This window comes from Nematostella vectensis, chromosome 6, assembly GCF_932526225.1.
Source record: "Nematostella vectensis chromosome 6, jaNemVect1.1, whole genome shotgun sequence".
Classification (NCBI taxonomy): domain Eukaryota; kingdom Metazoa; phylum Cnidaria; class Anthozoa; order Actiniaria; family Edwardsiidae; genus Nematostella; species Nematostella vectensis.
In genome coordinates, this window is record NC_064039.1 from 10,803,623 (window position 1) to 10,821,971 (window position 18,349).

Genomic DNA, 18,349 nt, shown 5'->3' on the forward strand with positions numbered 1-18,349 from the left:
GTGTCTCATGTGCAATAAGGAGCTCGGACATCAGTAAAAAGGAACGTACCATTTTCAACAGCCTCCACTTATATATTCTGTTAATATATTCTATATAGTCCTCTATTGCTGGGGCGATTCGTTGGAGGTTTGGTTGCTATCCTGTTAAAAGCATGCGATGAGTTCAACCCCATCACTATAATGCACACGTAGGGAGCAATAAGCACTGTTTTTTTCGTAGTGCCTCTGCTTGTCAGCTTTTTTCGTTCTTTTAAGAACTTAAAAGTTCTTTCGAGCATTAATACCGCAAATTTGTAAAAAAAAAAAAAATCCTGTGCCATTTTGCGCTATTTGCGACAAAGAGTTTCTACAGATGTTTCTTCTGCAGAACATTCAAATCCTCTAATATTCTCAAAAAAAGAATCACAATCTAATAACTTTGATCAAGGAGGCATATCTAAAGCATCTTATTGGTCTTTGGTGTCTAGTTGACAGACACTTACAAAGCCCCCTTATTAAATCCATCTCTCCCTCTTTTTATTTAGCCAACGTCAAAATACCCGATAATTGCGATTAATAAACTTAATATCAATACAAAAGTTCATATTTAGTTGGTTATAGACATTGTAAGTCCTTGATACATAAAGAATGAGCTTTTTTTACCTAAAATACGCGATTTTATGAGGTACTTACAGCATATACAGTGCCAATATAAGCCGCCATCTTGGATAACCGTGAGGGGGACTGGGTCTAGCTTTGAAAAGTTTTTCTCTTAAATAAAGCGTTTTAATGCAGCCGACGACAGTTTTATAAAAAAAAAAACAATGAGATATTTCGCCTTAGTTTTGGTAATACAAGGTCTTTTAAATTTCCCCACAGGGAGCCCGTGATGAACGTTTTTTTTCTAATTTTTATTCCGTTAATACACAAAATCCTCAAGTGGTACCGGTGGGCACCGGTCTCAATAATCATCCTCTTGACTATCTTTATGCCAAGTTTGGTGCTTTTATCCGCTATGTATAGATTGAAACACTAAGTGACCGGACTACTTTCCAACAAGCACTCTCCCCAAAGACCAGAAATATAAGTGCCCCGGGCGCTTTTTCGAATCATTAGAATATACAAATTAAAAGCGACAAAATAAAGCTCTCCTATTTGTTGAGGCGATAAAGGTATATTTGTAGGCCAAGACGTGTTATACTTGATCGATCGGTTATCTTTTCCTGTGGCATGATAGAATGCTGCCAAGTTCATTGTGTATGTATGTGCATGGGCGCAGGTCTTCCTCCCAGCTGGACATCACCTGCCTAAGGGGGGAGACATGAGGGTATCCGAGAAAGGTAAACAAACAGATACGCTATCTAGTATCTGTATTTGCCGGGGTAAAATTCATTCTCAACTAAAGTGAGAAGCATCCCATCTCCCTCCACCTTTTATCTCTCCCCTGAAATCGGCCTTGAAATATAATATACAGATCGTGTGTGTTGGCTAAGCTGCACGAAATACATACAAATTGATAGATATTGTTAACAGCGCTGGTTAATTACTTATGAGTGGTCGAAATAGAAAAGGTCGGGGACAAATTGGTGCCACTATAATACGATCTCAAAGGCTCGGAGGACCTTTTAAAAAGGCGTTGGGGGAGAAGTGGGTAACTTATACATCGAGGCAAACGTCCCAGTTTTATGGACTTTGAAGCTGCGATATATGGTAGCATCAGTTGATGATCTACTGATTTTTTCATTGGCTTGACATGTTAATATAAAATGTAAATAAATATGGATGTCTGTTTAGATTTTTATCTTGATTTAACGCTTTTATTATTTAAACACGCTCCCACCTACTGAGAGCAAGCGACCAGAACACGAAAGAGACCACCACAAAGCCAAAATGTCTTCAACCACGCCAACGTTTTGTTCTCCGACTCTGGTAAATCCTTTATGAACCCTTAAGAGGGTATCATTCGCTGGTAACACACCAGAGCGAAATGGACACCAGACCCGGGTCCATCGGTGCACGACTGACGACAATCAAGATCTCCTCCACAGATAACTGCTGCGGCTTTCCTTCAATTATCTTTTGTTTGATTGACGGTATTTTTTAATAAGAAGTCCGTCTTTGCGTTAATCCCACTTTTTGTTCATATTGTTTGGAGATCTCACGGGTTAGGGTTCTCTTTTTCTCTGTGAATTGACGAGCCGCTTAAAGGCGACTGAACCAGTGGCACGCGCCAAGATCGAGGATTTATATACATCAATCGTAAGCCAACTCAATTCTTTTTCTGTCCTTCCTATCTGTTCTTGGCAAAAATGGATTTTCCGGGCACTAAACGGTAAGGACGGATCCAGTAATTGGACTCTTACAAAAACCCACATCGATAAATTATATTAGGAAAGAAAGGAGTTCTTTACTGCTTATATCTTATAAATGGATATAAGGCAGTAAGAGCAGCTTTTCAAAGAAACCAAAAACAGCGTAAAAACATGCAACGGTACTAACCAAATATATACAATTGATTCATTGTTTCTTCGGGGTTGTGTTTTTCGTTTAGTGCTTTCGGTATTCGTAAACAGAAAAATAACAATTCGTAAGATAAGATCTATCTTCACCCGAAAACGACCGGCCATGGGCACTTTATCTTTTTGCGTTTGCAAAATCACTCCCTTGCCTTTGAAGACCGAGATGATGCACAAAACTCCCTTGAGCAAAGCCTTTTAGGTTTACAGGTAAAACCTTCAAACAGGCGAATCACAGCAATGGACTTACATAAGGGCTGAAATCCCCCAAGAGGCTTTTCGGGCAACCACTTTAGTCTAAGCCTTTATTGAATTCCCCATATGTCATGGATAATGGCAGATAGCTCTTGAGGTGAGAGGACAGACGGTTCATGAGTGTTCTTACAGCGAAAGCTGATCCGCATGTTAGTATAGATATAGAATCGGGTATAGACTCAAGGCTACCAAAGCCGGCGTTTTTCTGACAGGATATTTGTCAGGCTCAAGTCTCAACCATGAGTTGTACCTGTGTACGGATTTCATCAGATTCATAAATGTCAAGTGTCACGTCTTTTGTGGACCACAAAAATATAAGGGGGGAGGGGAAAAAATGTGACCCTTGCCGTCCTTACAAAATTTCGTTCATTAATTTTCCAAATTATTGTTTTTCCTCTATCTGGCTTTAGACGTGTTTTTATGAACGGGACACACATGAATGCTTTATGTATGCCAGATATCAATCTTTCATCATGCTATCGATAGCATACTTTATCGTAAATTTCCTCTCATTTGTTTTGATCATTGTTGAATTTGTAAGAGCCTCGTTTCCGGGTCTGAACAATATCCAAACTAGTGCGCACATTGCATTCCCTTCCTTTCATTCATTTGTTTTTCTTTTGGCGCTCTTGTCACTCCCACGTCCGTTAAAAATATCTCTGCATGTCTTGTGTAGGAACTAAAAAGGCCCTTCAGTTCATTTACCCAATTGATCTCAATTTATGGAAGCACTTTAAGAATCGCAGCATCAAAGACCAAAACACAGGTATCGAGAAATCGGTAGATAATTAGTTCACTCCCGAGACACAAATCTCCATAGATAATTCGCGTGCGTTTTTTTTGCTTTTTCTGGGTGCCATCGAAGTAAGGTATCGTTTCAAAGATCTGCGTTCGCTCCAATGTAATTAGGATTTACTGAGTCCTATCTGAGGCACTTATTATATTTGTAGGCGGTATGTCAGGTTATCTGACGATGGTACAGTAGGCGACTGCAAATAAAGTTATCAAGCTGGAGAAATCTGACGGAAATAAGGAACATCGCGCGGGGGAGCACTGTTCGTTTTATGAATAACTACGGGAGAAAAATAATCCGTCAACTAAACAAAGTAAGTTTTCTATGGAATATGCATCATTCACATTGGACAACTTTGCCATATGAGAAAAATTTTTAGATAATCGTTATGATAGTATTTTTATTGGAATAACAAGTCTAGCGATAATTATTCTAGCGCAAGGCCTTTTGCCGTGGTTGTGTTACTATGATCTTTGTAAATGCAACAATTTTGGAAAAACTTGTTAATCTTTTTTCATGGGAGTTTATAAAAAAAAAGTCAGAATAAACATTTTCATTTTCTGAGCTATTTTCTAATTTCTATTATTATTTCCCCAAAAAGGTATGACTCACGGGTACGTATCCACACTTTATTTTCGGAAAGTCTATTCAATACATGTTTTTTTTTCGTGCTTCATTATTAATTGCTTGCTTCCTCCAATATAATGTGGCCAGCGCAAATTCAGTTGTCAAACGTAGCTTAATGATTAACTCTCATTAGCCATTAGTATCGCCTTCAGGCTCTAGTACAACGAAACACATGAGCAATGACACGGGGGAACTACCAAGTGACGTCACAACCCCTCGTTTAGTCACCAGTCTCCACCTCAAATAATGTGTGTGCGGGCCCTCGCTTATAAGCCATAAATGACGCGAGAAGTAAAAGTACAGATTTCTGTGTGATGAAAGAAAGAATACAGTTTCCAATTCCATAGGTCTCGGAATGGACTAAGAGTTTCACTCAGTCGTTCCTAAGGGCTATTTAGAAGAAATCTGGGAGAAACGGTGGCTTCTTGTCTCTTTTTTTACGAATCCTCATCTTCAAACGAGGTAAAGCGTAGTATTTTGTCTGTGTATTTAGTGGCATAAGCCTTCTCCATCTGCTCGTTTTGACCAAAATCGGTTATAATCGGTTGGACCTGGAGCCAGTGCTCGCCATCATATTGACATACACGGAGGCGTGAGCAGGCAAACAGGCGACTTAAGATTACTTATCCTATCCCACGCAATACCCAGCGAGGCCAACCACTGTCTAGTTGGTGACTAATTCCACCAACTCAAATAATATACGCCAAATATTTTTTTAAAGAAAGTTTGTCAGAATCGAGCTCTTTGGTATACCAAGCGCTACTCTTGCGAGAGTGTTAGTATGAAAACATGATGGCAGGAAGATTAAAAAGTTATTTGTATTATTTTAACAATGGCGCCTTACTCTACTTAACACTTCAAAATATATTGGACCGAGTTTTCAGTAATCAGCATTGACGATGACGGCATTTTTACCATGAGCTACCGCAGGCAACACTTTCCAACGATTTTAAACTGTGATGTTAGCTGAGAGAAATTACTGCAATTAGTTCCACCTAAAACCACAGATTGACCGGAATAACACCGTAGATGGAATACTTCCGAGACGCACCAGGATCCAACAACGTGGAACGCGTAATAGTCGCACAAGCTAAGAGTTCATTTTTCATACAAGAAATAAATTAATAAAAAAGGTTTTTACATGACGAATTTTAGAGTTGGCTCGTTATTTGCAGTTGCAAAATAAGGTAGAAGTCTCACATAACTGACGTATTCGCGTTCCGAGCCACAGAAATGTACAACCCCTGGGAGTTCGAGTCAGCAGTGTCACATAGAATATTGTTTTTTAAAAACAACTCGTTTGGCATCTTCCCAGGGTTTGTATAGTGAGGCATGTATTTATATCTAATCAACTCGCCTCAAGTCATTGATAATTGCCCATCATACAGTAAGCAATTCTAGGTGCTGTAGAGACTAATGGAAATATTGTTATTTTGCTCTCTGACATCTGGACATTGACGACCTAGTTTAAAGCGATCTTTTCTAGATATATAAACTAATGAAAATATTGCTAGTGAACACGTCCTACATCCTGGTCATTGAAGACATGTTGTACAGCGATCAGCAATTCTAGGTATATAAAATGAGTGGATATATCTCTAATTAATTCCAGCCATCTTGCCACGGACGACACAGTTTGAAGCGATCTGTTCTATGTATATAAACTATTGAAATGGCTGGTTAACTCTTTTTACATGGCCATCGATAACCTGGTTTACAGCGATTAGCAATTCTCTTCCTCGTAAGCTAATAATGGATTTGGCACCAAGTAACGTATTGCCGTAAACGGTAGGGCGGAGCATCAAATGCCGAAGCGCCTAGTGTCTAATCGTCAAAATGGCGGTAACAGATAAACCCAGTGTTCAGTCATTATACTAATGGGTGACGTTGATGCGTTATGCACCGTAATGCAAAAGGACAAATGGAAATCCGATAAAAAGTATTTTTTTTTACGAGGCATTCCACTTACGGTATGGAATCACCGTTTGCGTATTTTCTCCCTCCATTAAGTGTAAGCAAAATATCAGATAGCGCGCAAAACATACACTTGACGTGTAAATTATTTTAACACGAAAATTTGATGAGTGTTAATTCCTCTACATAAAATATTTCAAATAAAATAACGCGTTCCTAAAATGCTTTTGCTTACGATCGGTATGTTTTTTGTGGCCAATCAACATGCACGATGCATCATGGCCTAGACAGCCAATCAACGTACGCGACAGAAGTACCTTCCTTGAAAACGACAGATAATCGAGTACAATAAACTAAATATTTTAGAAAGTGATATTGGAAGGGGTTTCACCATAGTAACTGTTGTCACGTGATAACGCGGAAAACAAACGTTAATAACACGTGCTGTCTCGCTTAGATCACAGGGTTAATCGCGCACGCGCGGAGTACAAACGATTACACTAAAAGGCCTCGTGAGCATTCAAAATGCCGTCAAAGTTGCTTGATTGACAGATTGATGAGCATCGAGTTGGCAAACAATAACGTCTTATATTTTGTTTCAGTAATCTAGAATGCCTTCTGACACAATGTACGCACTGGATGCTGGGAATTTAGTGCAGCAATCAAGGTACCTACCGTTTTATATGACATTATATATTGTCCTGACCCTAACCCTAGACAATATATAGTATCATATATAACGTACCTAGGGTAATCAATCAAATGACCGCTGACAGGTCTCACAGTAAAAACCTTGAGAGCATGTAATATATTTTTCTAGGAAAATTCTGCTGATAAGGACTAATTTCCAAGAAGTAAGATCTTTTTTCTGTTTTTTTTTTTTATTTTTTTTCAGACAACTATAACCCAAAAAATAATAATAAAATATAATAATAAAAAATGTATGTATTCAAACTATCGGTATTTAACATTATTAGTGGGCTCAATGCCATTAAATTGCGGGGAAAAAACAAAATAAAGAGATAATCTGTCTGCTATTTTTTAATAATCTGTCCATGTTTTGCCATACGGGAAGACTAAAAGACTGTTATTCGGCAAATAAAAAAAGGTATCAGGGTATTAAGAACACGATACTTTACACAAATTACCTATCGCTGGGAATTAACTAATCTAAAATGGGCGGAATTTTAAATTGAAAACTTGTATTGGAGCTGCGAGATAAGAGATCAAAATTCAATTTGAAATTCGATATGGAGTCTTTTAATTTCGGGCTACTCTAATACTACATTACGCCATGCTATTTTTGGAGCTTGTTACGTACAGCAATAGAGTAAGGCTAAGTTCAAACGTCGTATTATCCATGAGCCGTATTCAATGCAAATGCATGCAAATGAATCAAGTCGATTGTTTCATCTTCATTTGCATGCATTTGAATTGAATACGGCTCATGGATAATACGGCGTTTAAAATTAGCCTAAAATATATTAATGTACAGCACCCGTAGTACAAATTTCAATGTTTTCCTAGATTCAGCCAATCAGTAGCCTTTCCGTATACGAGCTAACTGAAATCATGATAAGATTAAAAAAATCAGCAAACCGAATTTCACTCTTTTTATTTAATTTGCGAAACGGATATGGAAATATCAAGCTGCTGTCTTTTCCAAGGCTCAAAGCCTGTCGTACGATCATTAACAGAAAAACTAATTACTGACTAGAAGTAGAAGTAACGAAGTGCTTCGGCTAATTCATACGTTCTGTCAGTGTATAGAGGGGCCGTTCCATTAGCGAGGATACAGTTAGAAAACGCTTTTTTGTACTGCGAGATAAGAGTTTAAAGGGGATCATTTATGAGTTTTCCGTGGGCCACGGTAAACTAAAAAAAACCTCCACCAGAGCAAAGAAGGAAGATAGACTTAAAAAGCCCTTGTCAGCCACGCCTTTGTTATTGTTTTTAATATTGGAAGGCGCATAATCTGATAAAATCTCGAAGAATCATCTAAAAACAAAGTTTGATGCTTTATTTACCAAATTCAATCGAAAATATCGCAAGAGACCTGCCTTTGCAAACGGATGCTTTCTTTTTAAGCTTGGTACTTTGTTGGAACGACAAATGGCGGCTTACAGAGGCTGTTTAAGAATCTAAGTTAAGACTTTATAGTTCTCTAGGTCATCCGCTTTATATATTAAAATAATTTTAGCAAAAGTTTTAGTACTTTGTATGGCATAATGAAAAATTAAAAAAATAATGCATAAACTATGCGCAAATGATGCCCATTCAAAAAGTAGTTCCTCTAATGACCAACGCTCCCGAAAGTAAAGGTATAATTATTATCTTTGCTTGCTTTTTTCTTCTTTTGACTCTAGTTTTAGTCGAAAACAGTTCTAATCAAAGTAATCAATTTCTGGTTATATTTGAAAGACAGCTGTTGACATCTGTTATATGATGACGTCATTTAGGAGCCACAAAACACTTCAGACTAAAAACACTTTCACTCAAGACAAATAAAGCCACATACATGACAAGTTTCATGAAGGCTCCTCCCCCGAGACACGCGGTCTACTTCAAAGATCGACTAAATAATTGAATAGATGAACAAGTGGAAGTAATTGGTCTACACCCTTTATTAGTTATTTGGTCATTTTTCATCTGTGCTAATATGCCAGTAAACCAATGGACTGCAGTCCTGTCAATCACAGACAACTTGACCAATAAACTTGAGCCTTGTCAATCACATGACCTGTCAATCAAAGCCATCTTGTGTTTGAACTGGGCTTCTGAATTGTCGATAAAGTCAAGTAAAGGTCGATTTTAGGTTTAGAGTACGGCTTAGGAGCAGGTTGTTCGATACATTTTAACCCATAAATCTGCAAAAAATTGGCTAAGACGAAAATCAAGTGATTTATCGCAAATTCAGCTAAAGCAATATTTTAGTGCTTGCAAACGGACGGATGCAAACAGCTTTACCTCTTTGGGAAGCTACACATTTTTCAGGTATTTCAGTTTATGCACTAAATAATGCAATTCAAAGTATTGTTCTTTGATTTAGATGTTATACTTTTGGTTTAATGGATAGGTAAAAAAAAAGAGAAACATGCGTGTAGACAGATGGCAAATGTGGGAAATCACATCGCCTTTTATATCACTTCTCCTGCTAGGACAAAGTTTAAGCTCCCAGTAAGCAACGAGCAGTTACGAGGCCTAGTGAAGTAAGCAATGGTGTAGTCTAGTAAGCAATGGTGAGCAATGCATCTCCAAGAGGCATCATAAAAAAAGAAAATCTTCGGGTTTGTTTAAAACTTATCTATACGACTTTGCCAAGCTCAGTACAAACGCTGGATGGAATTTGCATCGATATACTTAGAAATGTTACAAAAACTGTCAAAAGCGGAACAGAGGTTTTCAAGTTGACTGTTGTTGTGACGTTAAGCCGGTAATACATTTTGCTGTTTGCGCAATTTTGAATGTTGTGTCCTTTTTGTTTGCAACCGTAACAAAAGACTTTGCTCTTAGTTTAAGAAAAAATGTTCTTTGAACGTACCGGCTTTAGTATGAATATTACCTACCCACTGTACGACCTCTAAATGTCTTTTGTTAGTTTTAGCATAATAACTATGGTTTTGTTGTGTACAGTTTCTTGTATAATAGAGAGGTGTTTAGCAGTATACGAGTGCACTAATGTGACGGACTTGTGCTAGATCGTAAAACATGATATAAAACATCGACATAATTTTTTCATTTTGTGCGCAATTAATTCTAACATCGCGGGGGAGTGGTTGTTTTGATTGGCTACAGTGTTCAAAATGCGACCAACTTCTTTTGCTGCCATAGCGGGCACGCGCCGAAAAGCATGATGGGTCTTAATATAAAACCCCAATACGCGGTGGTGGGGACAATTTCACGACTTCCCTTTTAACAAGATACGATTTTATTTTGTTTTCAGAATCTCTACACAATTCAGTTAGATCGCCAGTGCGGTCGAGCGCACAAGAGTGGAACCCACTGGAACACTAATCATAAGAACTGACTTGATCGAACAATCAAGAGTTTATCAGAAGAGTAGAAAGGTCCTTGAGACTTCTTTAGAAAGGTAAGTGATATCCATTACTAGCACATTGATAACCCCGTGCGCAAATGCTCTTCTTTATCAGCTCATGTGAATTCCTCGACATTTATTACTTAGAAGAATCCAATACTTTCTGCAATGCCCTTTATTAGTTGTACATTAATTTTTGTACCCCTCGTTTGTTATTAGTTACACTTCATCATTTGAAAGTTGACTCTGGGAAGAACGATAAATCTCTTGCTCATTATTTCTCTGAAGTTCTAGAGAGACTCTAGAGTACGTTTTAACCATCCTCGAACTTTATTGGATTTCTTTTTGCCTAACGCTATTTTCCGATTATTGCTTTTCACTTATTTCTACACGACATAATACGGCTTCTTTACGTGTCAATGTTCCGATTCCCTTCTATAAATCTCTCCCTATACTGCTTTCTTTTCGTTATGCATATTTTTACACACGACTCCTCTTTTTATGCTCCTCTCGCAACGCCATCCTCCTACGGCTATTTTATCTCTCCTATACGGTAATATTTTTTCCTTTTATAAGACTATTTTTTCCTCCTATACGACTGTTTTCCTCCTATACGGCTATTTTTCCTCCTATACGGCTATTTTATTCCTCCTATACGGCTATTTTATTCCTCCTATATGGCTATTTTTTTTCCTCCTATACGGCTATTTTTTTTCATCCAATACGGCTATTTTTTCCTCCTTTACAGCTATTTTATTCCTCCTATACGGCTATTTTCGTCCTTATGTGGCTATTTGTTTCCTCCTATACGGCTATTTTATTCCACGTATGTGGTTGTTTCATTCCATCTATACAGCTACTATCCCTTTTATTTAAATTTCTCTTTCTCTCCTTTCCTTCAGATTTTTCCGCCCAATTACTAGCAACTAATTCAAACTCTAATTACCAACCAAAATAAAACAGATTCCAATCTCAAGTCTTACAGTACTAAAAATCAGCGGGAGGCTTCCATTGATGTTTAGTCAGAGCAACGGGGGTTTCTTTTACCGTTATCGGCAGGAAAACCTTCGTAATCAACAGTAACATAGCGGCGGAAGATTCCAAGCTATTACTACGGTATATTTACATTATCTTTCCAAACGCTAAAGCTAGTTATCTCGTCAGTGGAATCCAAATGTTAAACATGACTAAGTCACGATGCGCAATTAGCCACCCCCCTCCACCCGCTTTCTATTTACCACCCTAACCCCCCCCCCCCCCCCCCCCCTCTGGGCCCGCTATATGCTACCCTAGCCTTCCCCTCTGAGCCCGTTATATGCTATCCTAACCCCTCCCCTCAAAGCCCGCTTTGGGTTATCCTAACCCTCCCCCCAAGCCCGCTAGCTATCAGTTCGTGCGTAATTTAGGGCAGGTGGCGTAGATAAAGAGCATGCGGCTGGTGTCTTTTCCATAACGGAGTTTATTGCGCTTTCATTGTCGCAGTGACTGTGGGAGGTCTGCTAACAAACTCATGCGAAAGGTAAGACACAGCAGTATCATCAACGTCAAGAATTCTTTAATTAAATTATTAACAAGGAGTCCATTGTGAGAATGAAGTAATACAAATACGTCAACAACAATCAACAACACGAAAAATAATGTGTAATTTTGTTGAATTGCTAGTGTTATGACTGATACGCTTGAGACTAGAAAACGAGGAACGAAAAGAAAACATTTAGCACATTCGATGGCTTATAATCAAGTGGAAACCATCTTTCTTGACAACCGCCATCCACATCGCTCTCTAAGCAAGACTTGCATTATAATGGGCGTGGACAACTGAATGATATTGGTTTTTCAAAAAGCCAAACTATGCCTCGAGGCCGTAGAAAAGAGCATCTCGATTGTTCGGCGATGTGTTTGTTATAACTCTCTCGTGATGTGAAGGACGTTACTCTATCAATGCTTGACTTATAGTGCTTATAAATCACGCATTTTTTTGTGTTGTATTATCAACATGCACTCGTTTTCGCGCCATTCAATGCTAAACTCCGGCGAGATCAATGTACGCAATATCTAAGGCTGGGATTACAGTACCAAGGATAAGATCAGATCAACCCCCGCAAAGAGTGTTTTTTGGATTGTTTGCTCCCTTCTGCCTTTGCACAGACAAGAAATCAGTATTAAATAACACAGGTCAATAATCCAGATTACACAGTATAGCTTCCTTGCTGCTATCGAATGATAAAGAAACTAACAGGATTTAATTTGCGAGTTTTAATAAGATATATTTTCCCCGGAATATTGACACTAACAAGAAAGAAATGAAACGGTCAAATTTGAGGAATTTCAAATATAGGGAATTGTAGAGTAATGCTTTGTTGGAATGAAGCGATAGGGACTTCATTTGCGTGATATCTACTTTAAATTAGCTTAAAGAACAAAACATTAAGCATTAGGAAATACTTTAGAGTGAAAAACTCTAATAGGGAATATGATTAATCACTAGTGAAGTCTGGACTAATGCTAACTGAGTAAAATGCAATATTTCAAAGTCCAGAATGCATCAATCCATTTTACGTAAAACACCACCGCATTATCAGCGTCAAAGAAACGCCATCCTCGAGGATTCAGCGCTTAGGGTGCCCGCAAAGGCCTCTGGGTCTCAGAGCTTTGGTAAATGCCGACTGCGAGTCGTATGCTAATCCCTGCCAAAATAACTATATTTTCCTATTGTCTGGCTATTGAAGCTCGTCTCAGCACACACAAGCTGTATACTAGAAGCGTTTCAAACTATAGCAAAAACAAATTCATTCAAATCCCCGTTAAATCAAAGTAACCTCCTCTCCTTCTAGAACATATATCATGATCTACCATTATTTTTTATATACACCCCAAAAGCATTATTGTGTATCGGATGAAAAAGTTTGGCCGTCGCGGATTCACTTGACACATGAAACTGTCGACATCGTCAACTTTTACATTAGCGTTCGTGAACAACCTTGAAGTACAATATAGACAATTCTTCTCACAAGAAGGAAAACACGAGAAAAAATTTGAATCAGCCAATCGCACCGTATCCTTGTTAAAGCAGCGCTCTTTTAATCCGTCTGGTTACTATACTTTTAACAAGCTTTAATTTTTATTTTTTTTTAAGCTTTAAGTTAACTTTAGTGTGTGTCCACCGTATTTTTTTTTTCTCTCTCAAGTTAGCAGTCGACGCGTCGAACTTGCTGCTCACAAACGAAAGCTAGCGAGACGTCGTATGACTAAATAATGTCTTCTATGTCATTGTATCTAGGGGCATTTGCCTTCTAGAAGACACCATTTAAAATTGTATGCGTTATCTTGTAGGGAAATCAGTAATATACTGATTGTTTGGGGTATTTAGTAACGCATGTAGGGCATGGAAACGCCAGCAACAATTCTGCATCAAATTTTCTTTCGGAGAATCGTACATGCTTATGTCATTTTGTTGGCAAAACAGAAAGACAAAGTCTCATCCGTTTTATCCAATATACACTTCAATTTCAAAACCAAATCCTTGTCTTCCAACTCACATAATCATCGTGTCACCGGATGAGATGAGCCCTTAAGCCAATACTAATATTTGAAATGAAGGGAATAGATAGCTTATTGTTTTGGTCTCACAATGCAATTATCGACTGTATTTGATGATGACGCCTTTAGATTTTGATTGTTTTACGAATGCAGCGAGCAAAAGGAACCTTCGGGCTAGAGCATATCATATACCGCTCGAAACTAAATGTATACCTTTAGCGGAGATGAGCAAATTGCATGGATTGAGATAGAAGGTTGGATCTGATAAAACCACATACATTTTTTTTCTTAGATCGACTTTGAAAGTGTTTAAGACACAGCTTTATGATGACAGAAAATGTGAACTTCAGTGGTGGCAGCGACAACGGTAAGGATAAAGCTATACTCTACTATAAGATAAGCCATACTCTACTAAACACTCAATGACATTGAGCCCTAAATAACAATCGGATAAAAAAAATTTAAGTGAAAAAATTTTCAATTTCGAACTCACGCCTTATTACCTTTCAACGAAATGATGCACATAAGGTAGACAAATTCCGCACTAAAAAATCCGTAAAATCAAGTGGTTAGGGAGGATAAAGAATGGCCATGACGAAGGTCATTGCTTGAAGTTAAGAGACCATGGGTCGAAAAACTAAGAGTACGCAAAAAAAAGGAAATACAAGTTGACAATGGGAAGTGAAGAGAGATGAGGTTAGCTGAATTAAAAAAGGGGTAGGATAAGTAGATCGAAATGATGATGACATGAGTGGAGAAAAGGGAAATGAAGTTGAAGTTAAAAGGAAATTAAGTTATGAGTCTTTGCCAGCCGCCGTTTTGTCATTCTAGCAATTTACCAATTGTGAGAGATTCCCACCGGCTGATATAGGGAAGTATCATAGTACATTCGATTCAATGTGAGAAATAAAGTACAAAATTTTCATTGACTGGGTTGGGATTTCTCCATATAAATTCCAATATTGATTAACGAAAACATTTGACAAAGAAGTGGCTAACTGTGGTAATTTCAACGACCCAACTATTATGACTACCACAACTTGTCAGAAAAGACTAAAAATGACCTCATGGCAGTGCTTGCTGGGAGGGTTCAGCTTTTACACAAAGGTTTACTTCAGCTCGAGCTCGACCCATGTCCCCCTCGCTTCGAAAATCGTTATGTGTTTCGATACAAGGCAACCAATTGATCAATTCCGGCTGCCCAATAGGCCATTATTGCTTACCGTAATCAAGGCATATACACCAAATGCAATAAAGCAATGCGCATCAGTTAGTAGAGGAAGACTTCTGACAGCTAAAGCATTTCTTAAATATGGCTTTTGAAACACTTTTACAGGCGAGAAGGAATGATCATTTATCATCTAAAATGACGCGGCAAGCCAGCTTAACACAGTTAACGTGACCAAATGACCAAATAGTACGCCTAGCTCTCAAAAGACTAGATTAATATTACGTGAAACCGTTTATCTCAGTGATTTACCACTGGCTGTCACATCATGAATAAGCCACTCTTACAAGCTTGACAAAAAAACACATTAAGGCGTGGATCTGTTATCGGAATATTTACAAATTGTTTTTTTTGACACGCAAATACGGAGATAAAAACAGAGACAAATAACAAATCACGAACAGGGCAATCGAGATATATCGTGTCTTCACATTGTTTCGTGTATAAAATGATAGTCTTTTGATCAGTCGAAGGCTTTTTAGTTTACTTGCGCCCCGCGAAAAACATGGCAAATTTCAGTAGCCCCGGGACTTATACTTTTCAAAGGCCCTCTTTTGGGGGGGGGGGGGGGGGGGGGGGGCTTATATTCGGGGGGGAGGGCTTATATTTGGGGGGCTTATTATTGGAGGGATTTTTGCGTCTGTATGAAACATTGACCATGGCCTATGGGCATTAAATATTACTGTGTTTATGGCCCGGTTTTTTAGTAAAAAAGTTTTTCAAACACAACAGACTTAACACCTTACATGATCGACTTCCGGCATGCCGTGGCCGCATGCCGTAACAGTTTTACTACAGGGAAAAAAAATGGAGGTATCCATTCCCAGAAATAAGGGACATTAGCCAGCGGTTTCTCTGGGCTCACATTTTGCTAGGCCCGCGAGGAATAACAGCGGTATCACAAATAAAAACGAGATTCCGGCCAGCACAGGGGCTTCCCTTTTGTTGTTACACTAGAAGTTTTTAATCAGGTTGACTAAAATTCCAAATAAAAGTAGTATTAGCGGTATTTAAACGTGCAAGGGGCATCTCTGATTTGATACGTCCAATGATAATGGAAGTGCGGCAGTCTTGCTGAGGTTGGAAAACATATATGCGCAAATTTAAAAAAAATGTATTTTAGAAAGGCTTTATGGTTCCCCTGTGTCTATCCCAGAAAGCCGTGGAAATGGAGAACCGACGAACGGAGAGAAGTTGTTCTTGCGGAGCGCACCGTTTTCCTTGCTTCAGTCTGTATCTTAAAGACAACAATAATGGTTCCTGAACTAGGCATAACTACATCAAATGTTATTTCTTCGGGAACAAGATTGAAAGGCGCTACTGCCTATTTTATTGGCCAATTTGATGGAAGGATAGTCGATTTACCAATTTCGAGTCCTGCACCTGTGATGCGGCGAACAGTTCTACCTTTTAAACGACTACTTTTATGCCCGATTTCAATGAAATTACAGAGAATGTATGGAGGATTGTACGCTCTCAAGCGAACAAAAGTGCAATGTCCAAGGAACAATTATAGGGCTTTCTCTGGCATCGTTTGAACGGAAAGTGTATCACTCGAATGGCAAGGTTTTTTTTTCGAGTCCTGCATCGTGAGCCCAAAATCTCTGAAACGAGAAAATTTGATAAATTGTGATGTTTAAAGGATCACAGCCACAGAGAAATCGGAAGGAATTCCATGATATTACCAAAACCAAACACAGAAAAATAATAGTCCGCGTTGCCTCCTTTGGAAACCCGTCTCAAATCTCAAAACAATGGTGAGTTGTATCTGTCTTACCTTGTCATCTGTTATCCCGGTAGGGACTGAGGGGAGCCTCGAGATGCCCCACGTGATCCAGGCGGTCATGACGACAGCCTATGCGCTGTCATTCGTGGTAGGTCTCCTTGGCAACGGACTGGGTCTCTTCATTATCTTCAAACGGTCCAGCAAGGGAAACGCGAGCACGAACGTACTCATAGGTAAGCTGCGGGAGATCTTGGGATTTCTTCCATTAGAAACAGGTAGCTGCCGGTATCTCTCTATTCCAATAACAATAGCCGCATGCATAAGCACGTATTCCTGACCTCACGTTCACGTACTTATCACGTGATCCTGTATACGCAGTCGTCGCGCACGTGGTACTAGCTGAGACCAAGCATGCATAAGCACGTGTATTTCTCTTCTCATGCACGCCCTGACCACGTGCATCTGTCCTCACTTGCAGGTAACATGGCCCTGGCAGACCTTTTAGTTACACTCTTCGCCATGCCTCACTCAGTCGGCTTTCTGTACTACCAGAACAAATGGATCGGCGGAATCATTGGCGAGATCGGGTGCAAACTTGCGCAGTTCCCCTTCGTCGTGTCCATCGCTGCGTCTATTCTTACACTCCTTGCTATCTCAGTCGAGCGCTTCTGGGCGATCTACTACCCTTTGAGGGCTCGCAAACTAAGAAAGCCCAAAGTGTTATCGTCCGTAATCTGGCTGCTCGCCATAAGCGTGTTCTGCCCGTATCTGTTCTCATACACGGTGAAGCGGACGGCAAGCGGGCAGTACTACTGCGTGGTAGAGTGGGGCGACATAGAGGAGACGTACCGCACCCAGCGACTCTACTACCTGATGATCTTCGTCTTCTTGTACGCCCTCCCTCTACTGGTCATCACGCTCCTGTACACGCTGATAGGCGTGAAGCTCTGGTACCGCAAGCAGCCAGGGCAGGAGAACGCACGGTCTCGCCGCACCGCTATCGTGGCAAAGAGAAGGATCCTGCGCCTGCTGATCGTCCTCGTACTGGTGTTCACTGTTTGCTGGCTACCTGCACATCTCATGCATTACTACATGTACTACGACCTTAAGGCGTGGTTCAACATCCCAGTCGCCGTCAAGCTCTTGTCGTTCTGGATTTGCCACTCCAACAGCGCGATAAATCCAGGGATTTATATTCTCCTCAGCGAGAATTTCCGGCGCGAGTTTTTAAAGACGACTCTGGGGCTTGTGTGTTCGAAGGCGCCGAGTCTTCCGAGGACTTCGTCCTCGAAGTCGAGAAAAACCGGACGAAAAGCGACGCTAAGCTCCAGACTGTTTGGCAGCAGACGGGGCGGGAGGACAGTGACATTTGTATAGAGACAGGGGACACTTGAAGCGTAAAGAAACCATAACTTGTAATCTCGCTATGGGTTATATTGCCCCTAGGGAGGGAGGGGAGGGATTTTCGTTCACATAAAGACAATTTGTAAAAAAGATGTAGAGAGCGTACTAAACCTACTCTATGTGTTGCGGTGTGCCTGTAAATAAGTAAAAATATATAAAATATTATCAAAAGACAACAATCAAAATGTAAAATCATGAAGACATAGAGCGTGGATATTAAGAAGGGAAGGAATGGAATTTCGTAGTAAACAATTTGCTTAATACTAAATAAGCAAAGGGTACTTGATAATATTAAAAATTGGAAAGGTTTCCAGTAAAAACGTTTACTCTC

The 18,349-nt window shown here is 39.5% G+C and overlaps 1 protein-coding gene across 13 annotated transcripts; it reads left to right on the forward strand.

Annotated features, from left to right (window-relative positions):
- The first annotated feature begins 1,894 nt into the window (after positions 1-1,894).
- Positions 1,895-18,338, forward strand: LOC5519929 (galanin receptor 2a). Of its 13 annotated transcripts, none has more exons than XM_032364852.2 (8): positions 1,896-2,311; positions 3,701-3,856; positions 6,687-6,751; positions 10,028-10,174; positions 11,603-11,639; positions 13,953-14,027; positions 16,689-16,847; positions 17,093-18,338. In XM_032364852.2, the coding sequence occupies exons 6-8, from the start codon at positions 13,985-13,987 to the stop codon at positions 17,989-17,991; spliced, it is 1,101 nt and encodes a 366-aa protein (XP_032220743.1). In that variant the 5' UTR covers positions 1,896-2,311; positions 3,701-3,856; positions 6,687-6,751; positions 10,028-10,174; positions 11,603-11,639; positions 13,953-13,984; the 3' UTR covers positions 17,992-18,338. The 13 variants fall into 13 exon arrangements, with proteins under 13 accessions (XP_032220754.1, XP_032220743.1, XP_032220746.1 ...); XM_032364855.2 differs by having other exon boundaries at positions 1,896-2,238; XM_032364856.2 differs by lacking the exon at positions 1,896-2,311 and adding an exon at positions 2,331-3,516.
- Positions 18,339-18,349: the final 11 nt, after the last annotated feature.